The sequence below is a fragment of the Alligator mississippiensis genome, chromosome 1, assembly GCF_030867095.1.
Source record: "Alligator mississippiensis isolate rAllMis1 chromosome 1, rAllMis1, whole genome shotgun sequence".
Taxonomy (NCBI): Eukaryota; Metazoa; Chordata; order Crocodylia; family Alligatoridae; genus Alligator; species Alligator mississippiensis.
In genome coordinates, this window is record NC_081824.1 from 48,628,139 (window position 1) to 48,649,944 (window position 21,806).

Genomic DNA, 21,806 nt, shown 5'->3' on the forward strand with positions numbered 1-21,806 from the left:
AGCATGATACAAACCAGCTGTGGAGATGATCCATGTTAAATGTAGAATATCTTTTTGGTCAGCTTACCTTTCTATTGTGCTATAAATTGGTTCAACGTGTGGCATGTTACAGTTTTTGTAGTTCTATTAACACATTGATTATGCCACTGCTATAATGGCTGCCAGGATCTTAAGGCTCATAGTTCAGGGAGTAGTGCACCACTACTTAGAACATGTTCTTGAATTAACCTTATTTTTCACACTTGTCTAGATGCACTAGATGTTTGTGTGTGAACTCAACATCTGTAGGGTTGAGTTCACACACAAACTTTGTTTGTTTCTGCTGTTCAAAATGCATTGTATAAGGGGGGAAAGGATAATAAAACTCTCTCTAAAACTAGAAGTTGAGAAATCTGATCCTGCAACTGGATCCATGTAGGCAAGTCTGTGACTGATTTCAGTTTTGGGATGAGGAGATATAGTATTGCAAATGTACCTGGAATCCTTCCTTTTCTAAGCCTAGTGAAAACGAGGTTTTTTAAACATTCAAGTAAAAAAATCAGAACTTTTGCTTGCTCTTTAGTCACAGGCTTGTATTCTACGTACTAAATCCACAGAGTGGAGTGGAAATTTTGAAGGCTGTTTTTTACATTGATTTGCAATCTGATTTAGATGTTAGTTATAGCTCTGCTGATTACTCTGACCTTTTTGCCATTACCAACTAGATATAATGAGAATGTATAAGAGGATCCAATTAGACTGTGCAATATTAGAACTTCTGTGGACATGTGAGGCTCAGCAGACATTTTTCTGCACTAGCCATAATTAATACACCTTTTTAATATACAGTAAACAAATGCTAAGGATGGTTAGCATCTGTATTTACATAATTCAATACTCAGTATTTAAAAATAGTTATCTCTGCTGAATAACAGAATTAATCTTTAGTTTTGGTGTGATCTTATCACAGTTGATTTTTATACATGAAGGTATATGGAAGCCATTCTATTGTTTTTGACTTTTTTCTAGCTGTTTGTTCAGCACTGTTGAACATTTTCATGATTAAAATTCTTAGCTGTTCACAGAATGTGTGTAGGTGTACAATCAAGTAGGGTGTACATCTGTGAATAGTATAAAAATAAAAGGTGTCATTTTTTTTCAATCAGATATTTAAATAAACTATATAACTGACAAATTATCACTGTCAAAACTAAGTAACTGTTAATAACTGAGGACTTCCAGTGTAATTTCTTAGGGCCTTGTTGCTTTGCTAGTGCAACACTTCTGAATCCTGTTCCAAAACTTGTGAAGGGAGATCTAAAGATGCCATAACTACCTAGATTTAGGTATTCCATAAATTTTTATTGTCATCCAGGAAGGGCTCAGCATCATTTACATTACCTTACTTGGTAAGGGCATATTTAATTGTGTGTGGTTTGATACCTGTAGTTCTGAAAAAACAACTTCATAGCCTTTCTTGGGGGGGAAAAAACTCAGTTTTGGTTGCTGCTTCATACTATACTATACTATACTCTTTTCCTGTGGTACCTATTAAATACATATTGGTGTGGCTAGAAGCAGCTTTGAAATTTCTAGCCTGTGTTGCTGTCTTTGTTTTGGTGTTGAACCACTTTTGTGTTTACAAAAGAAGCTGGTTTTTTTTCCCTTCAGTATTAAGAAAAGGCCTCATCTTCCTCCTGACTTCTTTCTGGACATTTCTTTAAAAATTGTGACATGTTGGGACATGATTTATTTTTTGTCTTAACATAACACAGGAAATAGGAAACCTAAAAAACCTGCTATGTCTGGATGTCTCTGAAAATAAATTGGAAAGACTTCCTGAAGAGATCAGTGGTCTGACTTCCTTAACAGATTTGCTTGTTTCTCAGAATTTACTTGAGGTGCTACCTGATGGCATTGGTAAGTACAAAGTGAATATATTAACAGGCAAATACTTGATTTTGTCTGAATGGGCAGTGGATGTATGCTAAATGGCTTTAGAAATATTCTGTAAGACATGAAACTCTCTCGCAGTTTTAAAAATATTTAATATATGCAATCCCTTGTCAGTCCTTTACATTTCAAATACATTTACTTCTTCTGTAGTATCGATGTAGGTAAAAATTATTATTAATTTGGTGAACAACATATGACACCTACTATCTGAAGTTCATTAGTCTGTTTCCAGTGTTCTGCTATACATACCAAATCACTGGGGATGATTTTTAGAATACTGTAAAATTCCAAAATTTAGAGTACTGTAAGAACTCAATTATTTAGTAAAAGAGGCTGGGTCTGCAAAAACATTTGGTTATCTAAAGTGGGACCATAATGGAATTTAGGCCTCTGAGTCGAAAAACATAACACAAATATAAGCAAACTGCTTCCCAAATGATATTTTATCCCCAGTCTGGGTCAGTACCACACCACAAGCCATACTTCCTCTTTAGCTGCTTCTGAGCAGCTTGGGTATCCATGGGCCAGTTTCCTGAAGCCCCTGTCGCCCAGGAGCTCCTTCCTCCATATTATGCTGGGCCAGCCTCTATGCTTTGCCTCAGGTCCTGGGTTTATAGGTCTCTAATCCTCGCCTCTTCTGGTCACATACCTCCTCAGCCACACACAGGGGTCTCCCCTTTGTCCAATGGCCAGCAGGCACTCCTTTGGTGCAGCCCCACACAGCAGGCTTGGCTTGCTGCACTCTGCTTAGCGACAGGGCCCTCTGTCCAGTAATTAGTTCACACATCTACAAAAGAGGAGTCTTGGGTTTAGTTACCTACTCCAAACATTTATGCATTTTATCCAACGACTGATTAAAAAATGCGCAAGCAGTAAGCCTAGTGGTCCCCCACTCTGCTGAGTGGATATTCCCAGGTTATTAATTTGCACAGAAATTACTATGTAACACAGGCACTTTGGTAAAGTAACAGAAGAAAAAAAACCTTTTTACAAGGAAGAGCAAATAGAAAAATAAAAAGTGAACTTTGACAACAGAGCATGGTAAAATAGGACTGGCGAAATCCTTGCCCTTCATTCAGGCTACCACCTAGCACCATAATAAAATTTCCTGTGAAAATCTCCCAGGGTCAACCTCCCCTCACCTCTTCCCTCTCTTGCTCCTCCATAAAGGTCACTTCTTTCACAACATACAGGCAGTCCTCAACTTACAACGTTTTGAATGACAACGTTCTGCACTTAACATTTATAAATTGACATCCTGTTTCAACTTTCTGACATCAGTTTCAACTTTACAAGACTTGATCTGATATGACGCCATGCCAGTAAACAAGTTTGCTGCGCCACCCATCTCCCTGGAGAACATCTGTCTAAACTTCCTTGGACACTTTCATTAAGAAAGCAGACAAGACTCCGGAAAAACCTAAAGCCAAGAACCCTTCAAAAAGTCAACCAAGAGCCTTTCAAAAAGTCCAGCAAAGTCACCTGAAAAACATCCTTCTAAATCAATGATTGCTATTTACAATATAAATGCGTTACTGTAGCTGTATTACTCATCTATAATGGACTGAGTACAAAATTCTGGGGTATTTTTGGTGAAAATACAGTATCGGGCCTTGGTTCAGGAACCAATCCCCTATTTATAATGTTGTTTCTTATGAGAAAATTGGTTCCGAGTTGCAACATTTTGACTTAAGACGTGGTTTTCAGAAACCAATTGTGTTGTAAGTCTGAGGACTGCCTGTATTACACAGCCGCTCTCCCACCTGTCTTCAGGGGAGCCAGAGGAATCCTCTAGTGTAGGGGTTTTCAGCCAGGGGTATGCATAATGCTGGGGGTACTTCTGATGACCTCATGGGGAACTCCTTGGCAGTGGGTGCCTCGTCAACTGGCTGCTAGGGGACACCTCCCCTACCCTCCCACCTGCCCGGTCACCAATCTGCCGCTGGCGGACTCCCTTCTCCCCCTGCTTGTCTGGCTGCCGGGGGACTCCTGCCTTGTCGACCAGCCGTCAGAGATACAGTGACCCAAAAAGATTGAAAATCCCTCCTCTAGTGTTTCTGCCTATAGATCACCTCCCTTTTAGAGGCCCGTGGAGGCTTAGTGCTTTACTGACCTGCTGAGTCTTGGAGAGGGGATGTGAAAGGAAGATAAACCTGTGAATTGACAGTAATGACCCCCACTATCTTTTGCTCCTACTAAAGCACAGGTTAGAGTGCTGGGATTGATCCTACTTGCATAGGCTCTTATGGTGTGGAGCACAAAGGAGCAGAAGAGGCCAGACTCTGGCTATTTGCAGACATTAAAAAAAAAATAAAACAAACAAGCAAACAAAAAACCTCACTTTACCAGAAGCAATAGTGCATTGCTTCAATCCAGCTCCACAGCGTCTATATAGATTGAGTGCTTCAGTGGGGCTTTTTTGCTCTTTTAGCTAAAGCTGATTCAATCAGCAATTAGATAAGAGTGCCAAAAAAACCTCACTAAAGTGCCTGATCCATACAGATATTGGGTAAACCAGGTCCAACTGGCTGTTTTGGGCATGTGCTGGGCACAGTGTGGGAACTGGGTTTAAAGCTCTGTTTTTTTTGTTTTTTGGGTTTGTATTTTTTAAAACGTCTGCAGGCAGCCTCTCTCTTTAAATATATGACCCTGTACCCTTCTTGTAGTAACGGTTTGGCTGAAAAGATTGTACACCAGAGGAAGACCTGTCCAGACCCAAAGATGCAGACCAGCACTTAGTGCTTGCACTAGCTAACTGTCTGTGTGCGTAGCTACTGTGACTGGCACAGCTCTTTGAGAATGACAGGGCCCCAGCTCATCCCTGAATGATATTCTTTTCAAGTTTTGGCCCTATCATTTTAAATGTATCTTTTTCATCGGAAGCACTGGTCACTTGGCCAGTATGCAGCTAGTTAGTACAGCAGCTAACTGATGGGGGTTATGGTTTCTACCTCAGTATAAGCTAATATTAGTAATAATAGTTGGGTGCCTGAGTAATCATTTTAATAAAGTTTATTTTTAAAATGCAGTGCATGTCAAATAGATTATTTTAGGTACCAGTTATAGACTGTGAGGCTGATGTGCAGATTTCAGACACTTGTGGCATTTACCACAACATGTGGCATTATTGGGATTTTCTTCAGTGTTTGGTGTATCCACAGGAGTAGAAAATATACTTTGTCTCTATCTAGTTTACCAGTGTGACTTGCTTTCCTGTGTCCCTTTTTTATAGTGTGAGTTCAATGGCCTGCTACAATGATAAATTATGAGAGACAGGCTGGGCTTAAAACCTTTTTGTACTGATGTTCATAAAAGGATACAAATAAGTAATCTATATTCATACAATGACTATGATGAAGGATTTAATATCCTCAATTTCAGGATAAGAATGCATTCTATAAATATGCTACCATGTACAAATATAGTGGTCTCATTCCAAAGAAAACAGGTAGTTAAAGGCATCTTAAAGTGGACCATGGATCCTGTACTTAACTCACAGGAGTGTATATTGATTAGTGCAACTTCAGTACTGCTTTCATTTGTTTTTAGTATCTGGGTTTTAGTTTTATGTTTAAACTTCTTTGTATATCAATCAGGAAATACTTTTTATTTGTCTCCTTTGCCCCCTTCCCTCCCAAGTTCACACTTACTTTTTGGATTCTGAAAAGTAGACTCTTATTTGATTTTATGCTGCATTCTCCCCATGTCAAAAGATTTCCTATTGCTAAACACACACATCTTAACTTTCTATGTCAAATGACAGATTCATGAAATATAATCGGAAATTCTTTTCTCCCAAGAACACCTTTCAATTATGGCTTTAATGGAATTTATTAAAGAGAGGTTTTCTTCCCAGGTTTACAGCACAATTGCTTTTTTTTTCTTTGTAGAAAAGATGTATAGACCAACTTTAGGGTAGTGTTTTAATTCTCTTTGTTAACTGTTGAAGAGAGCCCTATCATACTTTTAAAAACATTATTGCTTATCCATCCACTTACATTATTGCAGCACATCTCTAATGTGTAACTGCAGCTACACAAGGTAAAATGCTGCCTTTTATATGCAGGAAAATTAAAGAAACTATCCATCTTGAAGGTTGATCAGAACAGACTTACTCAGCTGACAGAAGCAATTGGAGACTGTGACAGCCTTACTGAACTAGTTTTAACAGAAAACCAACTGCTGGTGAGTATGGTTGGCCTGGTCAAGTGACTGTTGCTATACATTGTCCTTCTGATTGTAATGTCTTTATTTTCCTTTATTTTTACTGCTGCTCAAAACAATACAGGGGAGTTTCCCATAAATGCACGTTACCTCTGGATGGATACTGAAGGTTCTGATGTGGTGCAGAGAGGGTTACCACTACAACTGATGTTATGCACTTCAGTGTTCAATTGATTTCTTTTATGATTAATGAGCAAATGAGAAGGTCTGGTGTGCAGAAAATTTTACTTTGGTAGATATCGTGTTAGGTGTGAAGTTTGTCATGTTCCTTTGATGCTAGCTCCTACTGCATATATCTGATGGACTCTGTTGGAGTTGAACTGCAAACCCAAAAACTGTGAAGTTGCTGTTATGTTGTTCCTTGTGGTGTTAATGAGTTGTTCCAGCCACCCATTTAATGCTGAAAATGTTGAATGGAAATACAATCCAAGGTGTAGTTACACTGGAACTATTTGGTGTTGTTCATCATTCTTTCTTCAAAGAATATTTAATGCTTTTATACTTAGCCTGAAAGATCATTTTGTCACAATTTAAGTTCACTTCATTTAGAAACTGAAACAAAACATTTGGGCCAAAATCTGCTTCCATTTGCAACCAGGAGGTTCACAGGTTGCAGCCCAAGAAAGGGACCTCTCAATTATTTTTTCAAAGTGAAGCAAACTTTTGTTTTGACATGGCGAGGCTCTAATGCTTGTTCATGTTTTGCTTTGTTTTTTGTTGAAACAGACATTGCCGAAGAGCATTGGAAAGCTAAAGAAGCTGAATAATTTGAATGCCGACAGAAACAAATTAACGTCTTTGCCCAAAGAGGTATGTCTTGTGCAATTAACTACTATAGATATAATGATCTACAAACAAAATCTGAAAACAGATGGCTGGAGTAACTAGCACACAGTTTTTGTTTTAAGAGAACTGTTAGAGAATACTTGTACTATTGCCAAAGTTTTGTCTGTTTGCTTGTCCAGGCGTGAACAAAAGTAGAGGAGATGTGATTATTGGTCAGTGTGCAGTATGGTGGCATTTGGACAAGAGGACCAAGGTCTCAATGAATAGTTTGTTTTAAGCGGATATTTTCACACGGCAGATGTCAGATTCCACGCTACTTGGAACATGCTGCTTTTTTATGTCCTGAGGAAAAAGAGGGAAATTGAGAGACTGCTCTTCTAAGAGCAGTGGGCAAGTCTGGTTGTGTTGTTAAACAGGCAGATCTACAGCAGTGATTTGTGAAACAGTAAGCTTACCAGTACATCTAGTTTTACTTCTGTGATCACTGGGACTTCCTACCAATTTTTAGCAATCTAAGGAGTGGAACAGAAGTAGAATTTCCAATTTAGGATTAAGTATAATAGAGGCCTGAGAAGTTTTGTCTAGGTCAGGGGATGGCAACCTGTAACCCACTACCACTGACCTGTGGACATGGGATTTGGCAGTGTGGGGAGAGGGTTTCCCCTGTGGTGGGGAGAAGCAGTGGCAGTGGGTATTTCCTCCATGCCATAGCAAAGAGAAACAGTGGTGGTTCTGGGTCCTAGCTCCTGCGCATCTCTGACTCAAACTGGGTCATTTTTGCCTGCTGCCTGAGAAGGTTGCCAATCAATGATCTAAGTCATCGGTAAAACCTGGAAAGACAGTGGATAGATGCAGGTACTGTAAAGCAGAGCCATCATGATGTGCTTAGAGTGTGGGACTGAAAATCAGCAGACCTGGTTTCTTATCCTATCTGCTTTATGGCTCAGTACAGTCATTTTTGTCTTCACCTGCAGGTTACTCAACCTCATCTCTCCCTCAGTTTTTGCCCATGAAATGGGGATAGATAATTGGCACAACAAAGCAAGGTCCTACATTGAGCTTCACAGCATGTGGTTGTCTGATATATGCTGGTAATTTTTTTTAATCTGTATCCCATCATTTCCAGAATTTCAGGCTACATTCTAGGTATCAGTGGGCAGAATTTTAGTAATTGTGATGACAAGGAGAAAATCGGGGCTCACAGACTGCTTGGTGCTATAGACAAAGAAGCTTTGTGTTGCCTGAACATCCAAAATAGTGGTTGAACATGCTGAATGGAGAGCAAGTCTTTCTATGCCTGTATGCTAACAGAAATGAGAGCCTTACATGTAGAGTATGTAGAAATAGAAGGGGGAACTCAAGTGGAAAATTGAGGGGATATAACATTATTGGTTGAGGGTGAGTAGAGAGTATCGGAGGGATGGTGCAACGGAGGGTAAGGGCCTTGAAGTTCATGGGGAAGTATGGATCTGGAATTAAGTTATTAAATGGACCTAGTGATAGGGAAAACAGGAGCCTTAGAGGAGGGAAAGGTAGGGATGGGCAGATCAGGAAGCCACATGTTCTCATAAAGGAAACGGGCATCTGTAGTCTGAAATGGTGAAAGGGAGAGCAATTTCCTGAGGGGGGTAACCAGGATCTCAGAAGCTGTCACAAGGGGTACAGAGCACTTGGCATGTAGTGGAGGGGGCAGGGACCAACCTGGCAGGGTATGGAGGATAGGAGAGAAATGGGGATGCAGATGCCCCCTGTCATGGCAGGGAAAGAGGAGAATGGGAGACTATGTATCTTCCCTAAATGCCAGAGGCTCTGGCATGAGTGTGATGGATAGTACCAGAAATAAAGGGGCATGGCAGTGTGATGCATTAAGTGGGGGGGGGGGAGGAGGAGAGTCAAGGCACGCAGGACAGGCATCCCCTGGTGTCTACAGTGTGCTTGACCTGCTGAAGCTAGAATGTGTATGATTCCTTGGTATCTATGTTTGCAAATCACGGTGTGCTTTTTAGCACTTTTATATAACTCAATGCCTTTTCTTGTTCACTGTAATCATAATGATATGCTGAGAATCTTGCACTAAATTCTCTGGAAAATGCTGCTGCTTCCTGGCATGTTAGCTGGCCTGTGAAATAATAGTACAGTTTTGTCTCATGTGTTTGAATCTTGTTACAACCGCAATTGACATCAGAGCGGATGGCAGCAGTATAGTATAAACTGCCTGAGATGCACACAAGTAACCCGTACAGCCATTTCAATTTGTTCAAACAGCATACACCACTTGCCAAATCCTGTTAGTTTCTATTAGAAAGAGACTTATTTCAAATGAGTTAAATGTCCCTACTATTTTTTTCTGGAACACTGGGCATTCTGTTTGTACCTCTGTTAGTACATCATTGAAGTGTGTTGCATTCTAATTCAGAGTCCTAGCAGAAGCAATTAATCTGTCAAGCAAGTGTTTGCATTTTGTCTGGAAGCTACTGAAACAGCTTAACATAGCTTCCATAGGCTAAGCAGACCCTGTTGTACCCTGCAGAATTTTGGTTAGCCTACAGCACAGACAGGGTTGGGGAGGGGTGGGCCTTTTGCCACAGGAAAACTTTTGCATGCCAAGGCACTTGGAAGTTTTGCCAGTAGAATATTCGTAGCTCCTCTGTGGCAGCTGAATCCCTCCATTTTGTTGGCAGAGTTACTTTAATGCCTCTATTTGCAGCCCTAGAATAGGCTTGCCAGTTTACCTGACTACCAGGTATATCTTATATCTTTCTAGATGCCAAATGAGCCCCCCATATGTGGCTGAGATTGTAAATAGAAAATAAGTTACTTCCTGGTGCATGCAGTGGCTTTGGTGCAGGAGTCACTTAACTATATAGTTAACAAGTGGGCATAACTCAACCTACCACTTAATTATGCAAAATTTTCTTTGCTGTCCCAGTTCATTATACTTAGACTGAGCAACAAATCTCCCTTCTCTCACACCTTTTGCTTTCACCTCTACAAAACAATAGCGGGTCATATGGAAAATGTTGCCCCATCTTTGCATTAGTTGTGAAAGCATTTGGTGATGAATAGTTCAGTTTCCTTTGTCAGTGTAACACCCTCCTTAACTGCTAATATTTGCTTCCAGCAAAACATGAGCACTTCAGAATATGTTGGTGATATAAAAATCAGTGGAGGAATTATAGGCAAGTCTCAGAGGTGGTATGACTGACTTGTTATCTTGTAAATTACCCAAGTTCATAGTGGCTTCAGACCATCACTGTAGCCATTGCCCATGGTCATGTTGCCAGCGACCAGTTTTCTTGTGGTAAGGATGAACTTGGTCTCTTGCTGGAAAGTTTGGCTTCTCTTCCTTTCCTCATACATGTTGAAGAAAATAGCTGAAGAAAATGGCACTATTGTAAATACTGAAGACCATCGGATTCGGTAAGGAGAATGAAGGATCCTTTTGGGGGCTACTTGGTGGTGAAAGTAAACCATCTTCATCACCATTCTTTCACTTTTATTCTCATATCAAGCCATCTTGTTGAAAAATAATCCAAGGAACAAGGTCCAAGAGTGGCCACTTCTTAAACTGTTGTTTTTTCTCCTATGAACTTAACCCAAAATGGTTATTAGGATGGTATTGGGAAGACAGGTTTGTGAGCTCTGAATAAAAAATTGTGTGAGTAGGCCTGCACATATTTCCCTCTCCCCTCTAGATGCTCTTCCTGAAACAAAAACTCTACCTGTCTTCCTGAAACAGAACTCTGTGACATCTGAATTATAGGGATTTTTAGCTTTCTGTTTAGGAACATGGCGTAGGTGAACCTGTTGGACCAGTATGATAAATACCTGGTTCTATGCAAACTGGTAAAACCAGGCTTTACTTTCCTTTATAAGGTTTCTGGACTACTGAGAAACTTGAGAGTTCTTTTGGATCTAATGATAAATAATAATGTTGAAAATTTTAGCAATCAAATGGCTGGTGAACACTTGACTCATTTGGCAAGTCATTTACTCAGCATTTTTGAGGCTTGATCCCATATCCTGAGGTTGTGCTGAAACTTGTTCATTATCACAGGTGTTTGTCTTTAAACTGGAAAGACCTGCATGGTGACTCTGTAATTGTAAAATCCCATCCCAGGGTTGGAATGCTAGTGAAACTTAAGTACCAAATCTGATGTGGTGTAAACATCTGTTTAGGGTGCTTTGCAGATAGATGTCATGCTTTTTAATGAGTCTGCATGCATTGCTGCTTTATTTCATGAATTGGATAATAGAGTCCTAAGCCTTCAACCATAATTCTCTACTCCTTGGATTCGTGAGTGGCAAAGGGGACAGACTGAATTGGGTGTAGCTGAAGCCAGGGCATCAGGACTTCGACCACAGCATCTAAGTTAATGTGGAGGAAGTTCTGTTTCCCATTGCGGAGCTCTTCAGCCTTCTTGTCCCTGCCCAACCATGTCAGCACTGGATTCTATGTTTTCATTAGGTGCTTCCCCCACTGCACTCCATCTCATAGCATGCAGCAAGCAATGATGCTCTCTAAGTCTATGTTGTTTTCTGCATCATACCTTCAATCTTGGGGCAGGGGAACAACATCTTCGTGAACTTTCTACCAACACTTTTGTTCCTCCATCTTTTCTAATTTGCTCCCCTCCACGCTGGAACAAGGTTGTAAGAAGGTTATTTTTTTTAACATATAGCCCACTTGGACCTTTAGCTACAGCTGATATTACTGATGCTAATTCAGAAGCATTTTGAAACATAAATGTATTTTTTTCTTGTGATCAGAGGAATTGTAAAGTCTTTGATTTGGGGTTAAGAAATATCATTTTAACTTGTGTGTGTGTGTAGATAGACTTTTAAGTTATGACAATTAATATAACTTATTAGGTTTCTATGATGTTTTTGTAGCAAAATAGGAAATAGTTTTAATTTCCTATTTATGCATCACAAGCTTCTACGTTTTTTTTTTAACACTAAAATTTTTATTCACTAAATTACACTAATTTTATTCAGCCCTAAGTACAGCTGTGATATTTTCTGCTTAAATTAGTATCTAATACTTAAAAATTCTCTTTTGGTGTTAATGAGGAAAAAAACAGATTTTGATAGATTAATACAATAACATACTAAGAGTAATCATAATAGACCTACAGACAGGTCCTTAGTCTAATTCAGGAAGTAGTAAATAATGATTAAGTTGCATCAAATATTTTATCACAAACTTCTGATAGATTTTGGTGAAGTTCTACTTACTTGCAGTGCAGTAGGATTGTCACCTTCCTCCAATGACCATGCATTTGGATCCTTTTATGTCATCAGATTTGCAACTCTCCCTACCTTAAATAATACATAATTTCTTAAAGACTAGGATAGGAGGGACATCATTCAAGCAAAATAAGAGGCACATGCTTATATTCATGCCTTTGTTTAAATTATTCCAACTGAAAGGTCTATAACTTACTTCCTCTGTTGTCAGAAACAACAGAAATAAACTTTCAAGAAGGATTAAAATGAAGAGAGAGTAATGACCTTGCAGACTAGCCCATTCTGCGCATCGAGAGCTGTGTGAAACAAGGCAAATTAATAGAACATCAGAATGGGTGTAATAAGCAGAGGAGCAGCATAATAAGAAATGTAGATAAATGAACAGAAACAAATACAAAGCATTAAGACAAGGGTGGGCAAGATATGGCCCATGGGCTGGATCCAGGCTGCCAATTGATTGCATCTGGCCCATAGGGGACCCTGCAGCGCTCCACATAGGGCTGAGCCCTGTCCAGAGCAGCCTGCTCTGTGATCCTTCCCACATGCCCCTCATGCCCATGAATGGCACTGCCCCAGCCCTGGCCCATAGGCACCAAGTGGACAGAGTGGATGGAAGGCAGCTGGGAGCTGGAGCCCCACATACTGGGGCAGGAGCCACCCAGCTGCAGCTTCCCCCCCCATGTGGCTAGATCTTTGCATGACATGTATCCCCACAGCAACTGCCGCTGCGTTCCCATGCTACCTGCTACCCAGAGCAGCACAGCAAGGGCAGGAAGAGGAAGGGACACTGGAGGTGCGGGGAGATGAGCAGTACCAGGATAGCTGCGGTAGTAGAGGCAGCAGTCCCACCAAGAAGCTGTGTGCGCCAGTCAAAGCTAGAGCAGTGCCATTGGTGGGCACGGAACTGGTGTGAGTGGGAGCATGGTGCGGGCTACCTTAGGTGGGAGTGGGTGGGGGACAGCCCCATATGGAGCACTGGTGGCAGCTAGGGGACAGATGGGGTGTGGGGGCCACACCAGGGGACAGATGGGGTGGGGGGGCCACACCACCCAGGCAAACTTTACTGCATGTGCCCCCCTGACCCTCCCTCCCCTGCCCCTGGCTGGCTTCAGAGACCTAGCACACAGACAGCACCCCCCCCCCCCCACACTGTATATAAAAGTAAGACTTTTTATTTCGATCTATTATTCAATCACCTCTATTTACAGTACTCAAATAACATCAATCAGGAGACATATTATTTGAATTAAAATTAAAATAGTTATAGTAGGTGTTTGATTTTTAATATATGATGTTTTTTATCTACAATGTGTTAAAATCCTATCTTCTGAAAGATTTTGTGTGTGTGGCCCTCGACAGCCTACCAAAATTTACTAAGTGGCCCTCCAACCGAAATCATTTCCCACCCCTCAATTAAGGCAATATAGAATACGAGGGGCACTGAAAACACTGAAAGTGGAAGTTATGTGGTAGGATTGATGGGCCAGGAAAGTTATTTTATTGGCTTTATTTGAACTAGATTAAAATTGGGGGCTGTGGATATCAGGAAAACAGAAGCTTTAGGAATTGAGACCAGAAAGATCCTGACATGAGTAAAGGTTAGAGGTTAGAAGAGGAGAAATGAAGCTTTGGAATTTTATTATGAGGAAAGAAATGGCAGGATTTGGACCTACATGGCAAATGAGGTGGTAGTTAAAGGTGGTAGGCTGTTAAGGATGACTGAGGTTGTAGAACAGGAGGTATTAACTGACAGGGAAGGGGGAAATGACAGAATACTGAGGAAGAAAGTGTTTCTCTATACTGAACTTTAATTGATCATGAAATGTGTGGAGGCATGGCAGAGAAATAAAAAAGTGTGATTGATCTTCCCACTTCTGCCCTTTTGATTTGATTGAAAGGAAAGTGAAAAGACTTGGTCCACAACTAAGTGGTAGGGGGAGTTGAAGTGACAGTTTAAATTATGGGAGTACATAAACCACCCAGAAATGGGGTTTAAAGGTCACCCACAGAGTAGGGGGAAACAGTAAGGAGCAAAAAGATCGGAGACCCACGTAGTAATATCCAAAAAGATGAGGGAAGAGGTTCCACTAGGAGAATTTAGTACATTTGCTTTAACACCAGTATCTTAATTCAAGTAAAACTGAATACAAATGAGCATTTCAGTTTGTTTGGTTTTTATTCTTAACCTGTTTCTGATTGCAGAACTCCTCAGTGTTAAGACTAACAATAACTTATGTTAAACGTTTGTAACGAGGAACTAAATGTCTGTCCAGCAGGGCTGGTCTTGAAGGTAGAGCAAGATAGACAAGTCAAATGATATGAAGTTATCTTAAATATCCTAGAAATGCCCAAGTTCAGCAGAGCACTTAAACATGCACTGAATTTTCATGCTCAGGAATAGTCCCATGGGCTGTGTCCATATGAGCACAGACATTTGTTTCCGCAGGGACAAGCAGCAGCGGCATACCTTTGCCACTGCTACTTATCCCCAGTGAATGTCTGTGCCACATGCCCTCTGGCACATGGCAAGTTACCCTGGGTGGGATAGGGGAGGCTGGGGCTAGCAATTGTGAGGTCCCAGGAGCCTTGCCTGGCGTCCTGGGAGCCTCGGGGAGCTGCAGCCATGGTACTCCTCCAGCTGGAAGCCTAGCCGGCAGCTGGAGTGTGGCTCTGGCTGGCCAGGCTCCGGTTTTGGGCGATGTGTACTGTCACCATATGCACCGCCCCTGGTTTTTTTTTGAGCCTGAGATCTCCCTTCCCCCCAGCACTGCAAGGTAGCAGTGTAGGCAACACCTTCATGTGCAACGTGTAGGAGCTGCAGATAGGTCTGTGGCATCAAATACTTCATATCTGTGCTCGTCTGGATGCGGCCATGGAGTTCATTTGAAGTAAGTGTGTGCCTAACTGTTTTATTGAATAGAGGTGTAGATGTATATTTAGTGCATGTAAGATGGCTCGATTGTAAATTTATAATAGACCATTCCAAACCAACGATGGCTTGAGCTGCATGCCTGGGTTTTTGTTAAATAATGACTCTCAGCCCGGCTACACACTTCCAGTATGGTATTATTTCAGGTTGTTACAGTGACGTGTTTTTCTTCCCATGTGCTATTTAGTATGTGCAGTTCACCTTTGTTTCCAATTTATGTTTCAGTTCTTCAAACATTGGTATTGGTGCTCTCCTACAATATTGGAGGGATCAAGTCTGTCTTTGAAACAGTAATAAATACTTTTTTTCCCAACTGATTACTTAATCCTTTTTGTATGGTACCTTCCTAAACAGTTTTTGCTTGTTATATGCTGTCTGTATTCTGCCCTTCCTAAGGAAGGTATGGTGCCTTCCTAAACAGTATTTGCTTGTTATATGCTGTCTGTATTCTGCAAGAATATGGTTCATAAACCAATTCCAATATTTTGTCTGGGTAACAATTCCCTCCCACCCATCCTAGGAAATGAAAATATTCTCAACTTCTGAGTTAAATTTAAAATCGTAGTGTATTTTGATGAATAAGTCAAGGTAAAGTAACTAAAGATAGCAGCACTTCGGAGTTTTGACAGTTTAGGGGAAAATGGGATTCATGTTCTGTCTCCATTTTTTTGGCATAGTGTTGTCCAGTACAGATAAAAATAAATCAAATGTCTTTTATGTTTTCTTAATTGTTAGCTGCTTGGAAAATTATGAGTCGGGTAAATTTGTAACCTTGTAAGTATTATTCAGTCCACAGTTGCACTCTTACCCTTCATTTATCTGCTTTAAATGCATGATGACCTTAAGCTGGCTGGCTTCACTGCTGCATTATCATTGTCTGAGGTATAGAAGTGTTCAGTTTAGTTGCGGTTTTCCAACAGGGCTGCATGGCTTACTCTGTCTGCTTGGCAAAATTGTTCAGATCTCCATGCTCCAAGATTGAATTACTTAAAAATTCATTCATAGAAAAGCAGACACTTTTGTGTACAGTGAGGCATCACTTGCCAGCTCATCCAACATTCACTAACCGCAGCTGTTTTTCTCACAGCTCATATTAGATGCACGGATTAGACACTGAATAGATTTATTTTCTTCCTAGATGGCACTTCATATGCTGTGAATTTGTCAAGACACCTTATTTAAGAATTTAAGTGAATGGTCACTTGATGTTGGAAAGAGTGTATAATTTGAAGTAATGAGCAAAACTGTTGTATTAAACTGTTTGTATACACTATCAATGCTACTTTACAAGGTTTCTAAATACTGTTATCTTCTAGCAAAATGGGTGTATAACATAAGTGAAGGTGAGGTGTGATGTTTGTTTTGTTTTGTTTTGTTTTTGGCCAGTTATTTTCCAAAATCACAGTTGCTAAGGCCTTGATTAAACAAGAAGAAAGGGATTTTAGGCAGTGTGGGTTAAGTGGATTTGATTGAAAGGAAAGTGAAAAGGACTCGGTTCACAACTAAATTTTAATTTAAGTGCTAATCCTGACCAAGGAAGAATTGGCTGTGATAGCCAGTTGGCGTTAATAGTTAATTTCAGGATGGTTTTTATGTTCCCTCACCAAAGCTTAGCAGATTCTTTGAGCGTGGTTTGTGATGAGAGTATATTATTTCTTATAAATGAGAAAATCTATTAGTTATTGATGTTCATGATACAAACAACTCAGTTTTCTGAAGAAAGCTGCTAAAAAGGGCATCCTGGGTAATAAAAACAACATACATATTTGCTAATTTGAAGTATCAAATGCTAAATTGGGTAATTACATGCTAAAGCATTAAGTTACTTAACTATATATCCATATATACTAACTAAAGAAGTTGTCTAAATTTGAAGACTAAAAATCCAAAGAAAGGGTTTTCCTTATAATTGATGCTGTCAAATTTTAAGTCAGTATCAACTGAAAAGCTTTTAAGAGGTTCCTGTATTTTGCTCTGATGCATGGTCTAAAAAGGAAAAGGATGAGGGGTTTTTCATGTTGTATTAAAATGGAAAATTAGCAGTACTACCATATAAAATAGGTAATACAAGGTAAGTAAGGTTGTTTCAGAAAGGAAAAAAAATCAATTGCTTGAAGAAGCTTTGTTTACTAGATTTAATACCTCAGTATACATGTAAATAATATTTGCAATCCAGAACGAAAGGACTGAAATTGGATTTTGCACAATTAATGCTACTTTTCAACTATGCATCTTTATGAGAATGCATATTGCATCAAATCTCAGTTTGCAGATGTCAGTGCTGGCTATACCACTTAGAAGGAGCGCTTTAGTTAAGTTTAGTTTAGGAGAGGCACGTGATCACACTGGGGAAAAGTAATAGAGACAAAGGCAGAGGGAATTGGATTAGGTTGGCTAACATGGATGCAGATAGACTTGGAAACTTCTAATACATCTGAAGATGTCAATTTTGAGATGCTAATTACCATATTTACCTAAATTGAAGATTATTCTAATTTAAGATGACCCCCAAACAATTCTATTCTGTACATGGAAAATAACGGTATAATTTTCCATGTATAAAATCTAACTATTGGAGGGTGATCTTAAGTGCTTTCCTCTCCTATACCACTGTGGCAGGGCAAGTAGCAATGGCAGGGGCAGGCTGCCAGATCCATACTCCACGCTCCTTGCCCCCACCTCTGCTCCCCCTACCCCCTGTCACTTATCTTCTGTGGCAGCTCTGGCTCCACGGCAGTCAGCACCAGTGGCCCTAGCCTGGTTCCAGCCTGGCCAGGCAGAAGCAGCAGCAGCTCTATTCAGGACCATAGCCGGCACAGAAGTCAAATGGTGGGGGGGCACAATGGTGGGAGGTTGGAGGTCTCCCCTGTGCTCCCCACAAGCATCACACCATGGGTCTCCCCCATGTGCTCCTCCCCTTCTGGATTTCCCCCAAGGTCGTCCACTCCACCATGTGGTCTCCTCTGGGCAGGTCTTGCCGCACACCTCCTTTCCCACAGCACAAGCCACCCAGCCCTGGGGACACAGCAGCTCGGCTCCAGTTCTGTCGTGGCCTGGAGCTGGGTCTACAGCAGCCACCTAACATAATATAAGATTGCAAAAAGTTGAAAGGTTAAAGATTACAAAAATAGCATACCAAATGACATTCAACTGAGATTATTTGAAGGCTGCAAAAAGTAAGCCTGAAAAATTACCTTAGTGTGTGAGTATTGTATCATGGTGCATTAAGTTCTTAAAAATACTAAGACTAGTACTTGAATGCTCTGTAACATCCTGTGTAACTTAGTCTGCTTGCCTTTGTTTTAATGTGGTTCTGCAAGAAAAATAGACATTTTTTCCTCTCCTTAATCTAGATTGGGGGTTGCTACAGTCTTAACGTCTTTTCTGTGCGTGACAACAGATTATCTCGAATTCCCCCTGAAATTTCACAAGCCACTGAGCTTCATGTGCTAGATGTCGCTGGAAACAGGTAAAATATTTTATAATTTCATATTCCTTTGCTGGTATTTCTTTATACACTATAAAGAAATGTTCTTTTATGTTTGAGAACAAAGTGGCAAAAGCTTTTCCTTCTTTATTAGTAAAAATATTATGAATTTACCAATGCAATCCTCCTTCTTAGTTTCATAGTTGGTAGGGTCAGAAGGGACCTGAGCAGATCATCAAGTCCGACCTCCTGCCATGGCAGGAAAAAGTACTGAGGTCAAATGACCCTGGCGAGGTGTTCATCCAGCCTCCTCTTAAAGACCCCCAGGGTAGGAGCCAGCACCACTTCTCTTGGAAGTTGGTTCCAGATCCTAGCTGCCCGGACTGTGAAGTAGCGCCTCCTGATGTCTAGTCTGAATCTACCCTCTGCCAGCTTGTGACCGTTATTTCTTGTCACTCCTGGTAGGAACAGAGACTCCCCCAATACCTGCTGGTCCCCCCTGAGCAGTTTGTTAATGGCCACTTCTCTTGTGGAGGCTGAACAGGTTCAAGTCCTGTAGCCTCTCCTCATAGGGCATGCCCTGCTGACTCCTGATCATGTGGGTGGCCCTTCTCTGGACCCTCTCAATGCTGTCCACATCTCTCCTGAAGTGCGACGCCCAGAACTGGACGCAGTACTCCAACTGCGGCCTGACCAGTGTCGCATAGAGGGGGAGGGATCACCTCCTTGGACCTGCTTGAGATGCATCTGTGGATGCATGACAGGGTGTGGTTGGCCTTCCTGACCACGTCCTGCCGGCCCATGTTCATTTTGGCATCAATAATGACTCCAAGATCTTTTTCTGCCTTTGCACTGACGAGAAGGGAGTTCCCCAGCCTGTAGGTATGATGCTGGTTCTTCCTCCCCAGGTGCAGCACCTTGCACTTGTCAGTGTTGAAACCCATCCTGTTCTCATCTGCCCACCCCTGTAACCTGTCTAGGTCCGATTGCAGCCTATTCTTCCCTTCTAGCATGCCCACTTCTCCCCCATCTTAGTGTCGTCTGCAGATTTGAACAGGGTGCTTTTTACACCCTCATCCAAGTCACTGTCAAATGGTAATTCCAAAATAACCAATGTGGATCATAGCTTTGTGGGGCAACACCTTTGGAAGCCTTTTTGCTGCAAATTAGTCACAATTATACTTCCTGGATGGTTTCATCCATAGAGAAAAAAAGGTTTCTAATTTTTTTACAGTATGCTTCTGAACTTAAATTTAAAGCAGATTGATCCTGGTTTCAGTTGAAGCCTTCGTGGTGAATTGAATATTTGCATGAATACCAGGTGGTCCTTCTGAGATAGGAGTCTGGCCTTCAAATTGCTGATATTAAGACTATTACAGTTACATAATATCAGTTCAGAAACTTTAGACCATATTTGGAGAAAAACAGTACAAGCCCCAGATAATCTGGTTTTGAAATCTGCTTTCTCTCATGAATCAGAAATGACAACACAGGGAGGGGTAGGAGACAGACAAACACAGCATGATGCTGCTGCACATGGAATATAGCAATTAGGGTCTCATTTACTTAATCTTATATCCTAGGTTCTTATTTATAAGCACATTAGACCATAGAGCCAATACACATGCAATTTTAATATTGCCATCACAAAAACCTGCTAATCAGGAACGTATTTTCCCCTAGTAAAACTTTCCTTTTGTGTTTGTATATTTTTACCACTGTTCAAACTGGTTCATCTTAGCAAACAACAAGACTTGCATATGTGTTTTTTGAAGTAAAATGGTTACAAAAAAGTAGTGTGTAGCTATCTAATGTACTGAGCAGTCTGATAGGAACAAGCACCCTGACTTCCCAGTAAGTTAGGCTTCATGTTTCTGAAGTAGCACACCCAAAAAATAGACATTCTGCACATCGGTAGGTACTTTTACAGATTATAATCATGAAGAATACTCACTTTAGTTGCATAATTATTTCCTTGTAATTTTAATCGGGAAGACATTAAAATATTCTAGCAGAAAGGAGACAAAAATTATAAGACATTTCTCAGTATTTCTTCAAATAGTGAGTATTAATATTTTTTGCCATAGACGTGCTTGCTTGATTATAGTGCACCTTTTGCCTCTAGTTGTAGTCATAGGAACAGAAATAAAGTAAATCTCACTTTAACTGAAAACCAGCAGTAAAAAGGATGTTGATTATGCTGGAACTTACTTTTGCTTGTTTCAGAAGAGTAGATATTATTCTGCCTGTTCAACCTCCTGCCTCTCTGGCTCACTGATCATTTTGGGCAGTGTTGTTTTGGGTATAGATGATCATGTATTTTTATCGTGGTGGATCCTAAAAGTTTCAATCTAGAATTGGGGCCTCATTCCATTAGGCACTGTAAGTACAATAATATGATGTTCTTTGCTTGAGATGACTATCCAAGTGTGAGAAGCAGCTAAATATACCAGGCAGGGAGTCACCTGTATTTTCACTTTTCCTTATATAATGCAATCTGCGGGCAGTATGGGTGGAGAAACAGCATCAGGTTGATTTAATTCATTTAGAAACTGACCTGACATATCTTTCATTTCTTTCTGAATTAGGTTGACACATCTTCCTCTTTCACTGACTACCTTAAAGCTAAAGGCTTTGTGGTTGTCTGATAACCAGTCCCAGCCTTTGCTGACGTTCCAGACTGACACAGACCCTGAAACAGGAGAAAAGATTTTAACATGTGTATTGCTTCCCCAAATGCCTTCTGAGCCTGGTTGCCAAGGTAAACACTTCTAAACTTATTCCAATATAAAACAAAAATGGCTTCTCTGGGTAGTGTATTGTGGCTTCCTCCAGAGGTGTACAACAGGTTTTGGTTTATCCCTTTAAAAAAAAAAGTAATTAGAAATGAACAAAAATTTAGGCTGGAGTTTCTTTGCTAAATGGCTTTTCTTACTGATTTCCATTGTAATGCACTTACAATTAACTCCAGTGCGTGAATAGTAATTTTTTACTGAAAATATAAAGACAATTCCAATATATAAAATATTAAGTCTAAAACATTGAATATCTAATCATATATCCCAGATATGCAAAAAGATTTAGTAATAGAGACTACATGTGCACAGTAGATATGCACCGAAAAACAGAGGCATGTGACTATGGAACGGAGTTGAAAGGTTTTAACTTTTCTTAAAAAGATGATAGTAATAAATAGCTGATGCCATAATGAATAGACATAGTCTCTAGAATGTGACCTCTATCAGTGGTAGTAGG

The 21,806-nt window shown here is 40.5% G+C and overlaps 1 protein-coding gene across 1 annotated transcript in view; it reads left to right on the forward strand.

Moving 5' to 3' along the window:
* Nucleotides 1-21,806, forward strand: part of LRRC1 (leucine rich repeat containing 1) — a 119,728-nt gene that overhangs the window by 92,349 nt on the left and 5,573 nt on the right. Inside the window, exons 8-12 of the mRNA XM_006262418.4 lie at nt 1,755-1,899; nt 6,002-6,120; nt 6,886-6,969; nt 18,478-18,593; nt 21,140-21,312. Coding sequence (XP_006262480.1) covers nt 1,755-1,899; nt 6,002-6,120; nt 6,886-6,969; nt 18,478-18,593; nt 21,140-21,312 — 637 coding nt within the window. The remainder of the gene's footprint in view (nt 1-1,754; nt 1,900-6,001; nt 6,121-6,885; nt 6,970-18,477; nt 18,594-21,139; nt 21,313-21,806) is intronic.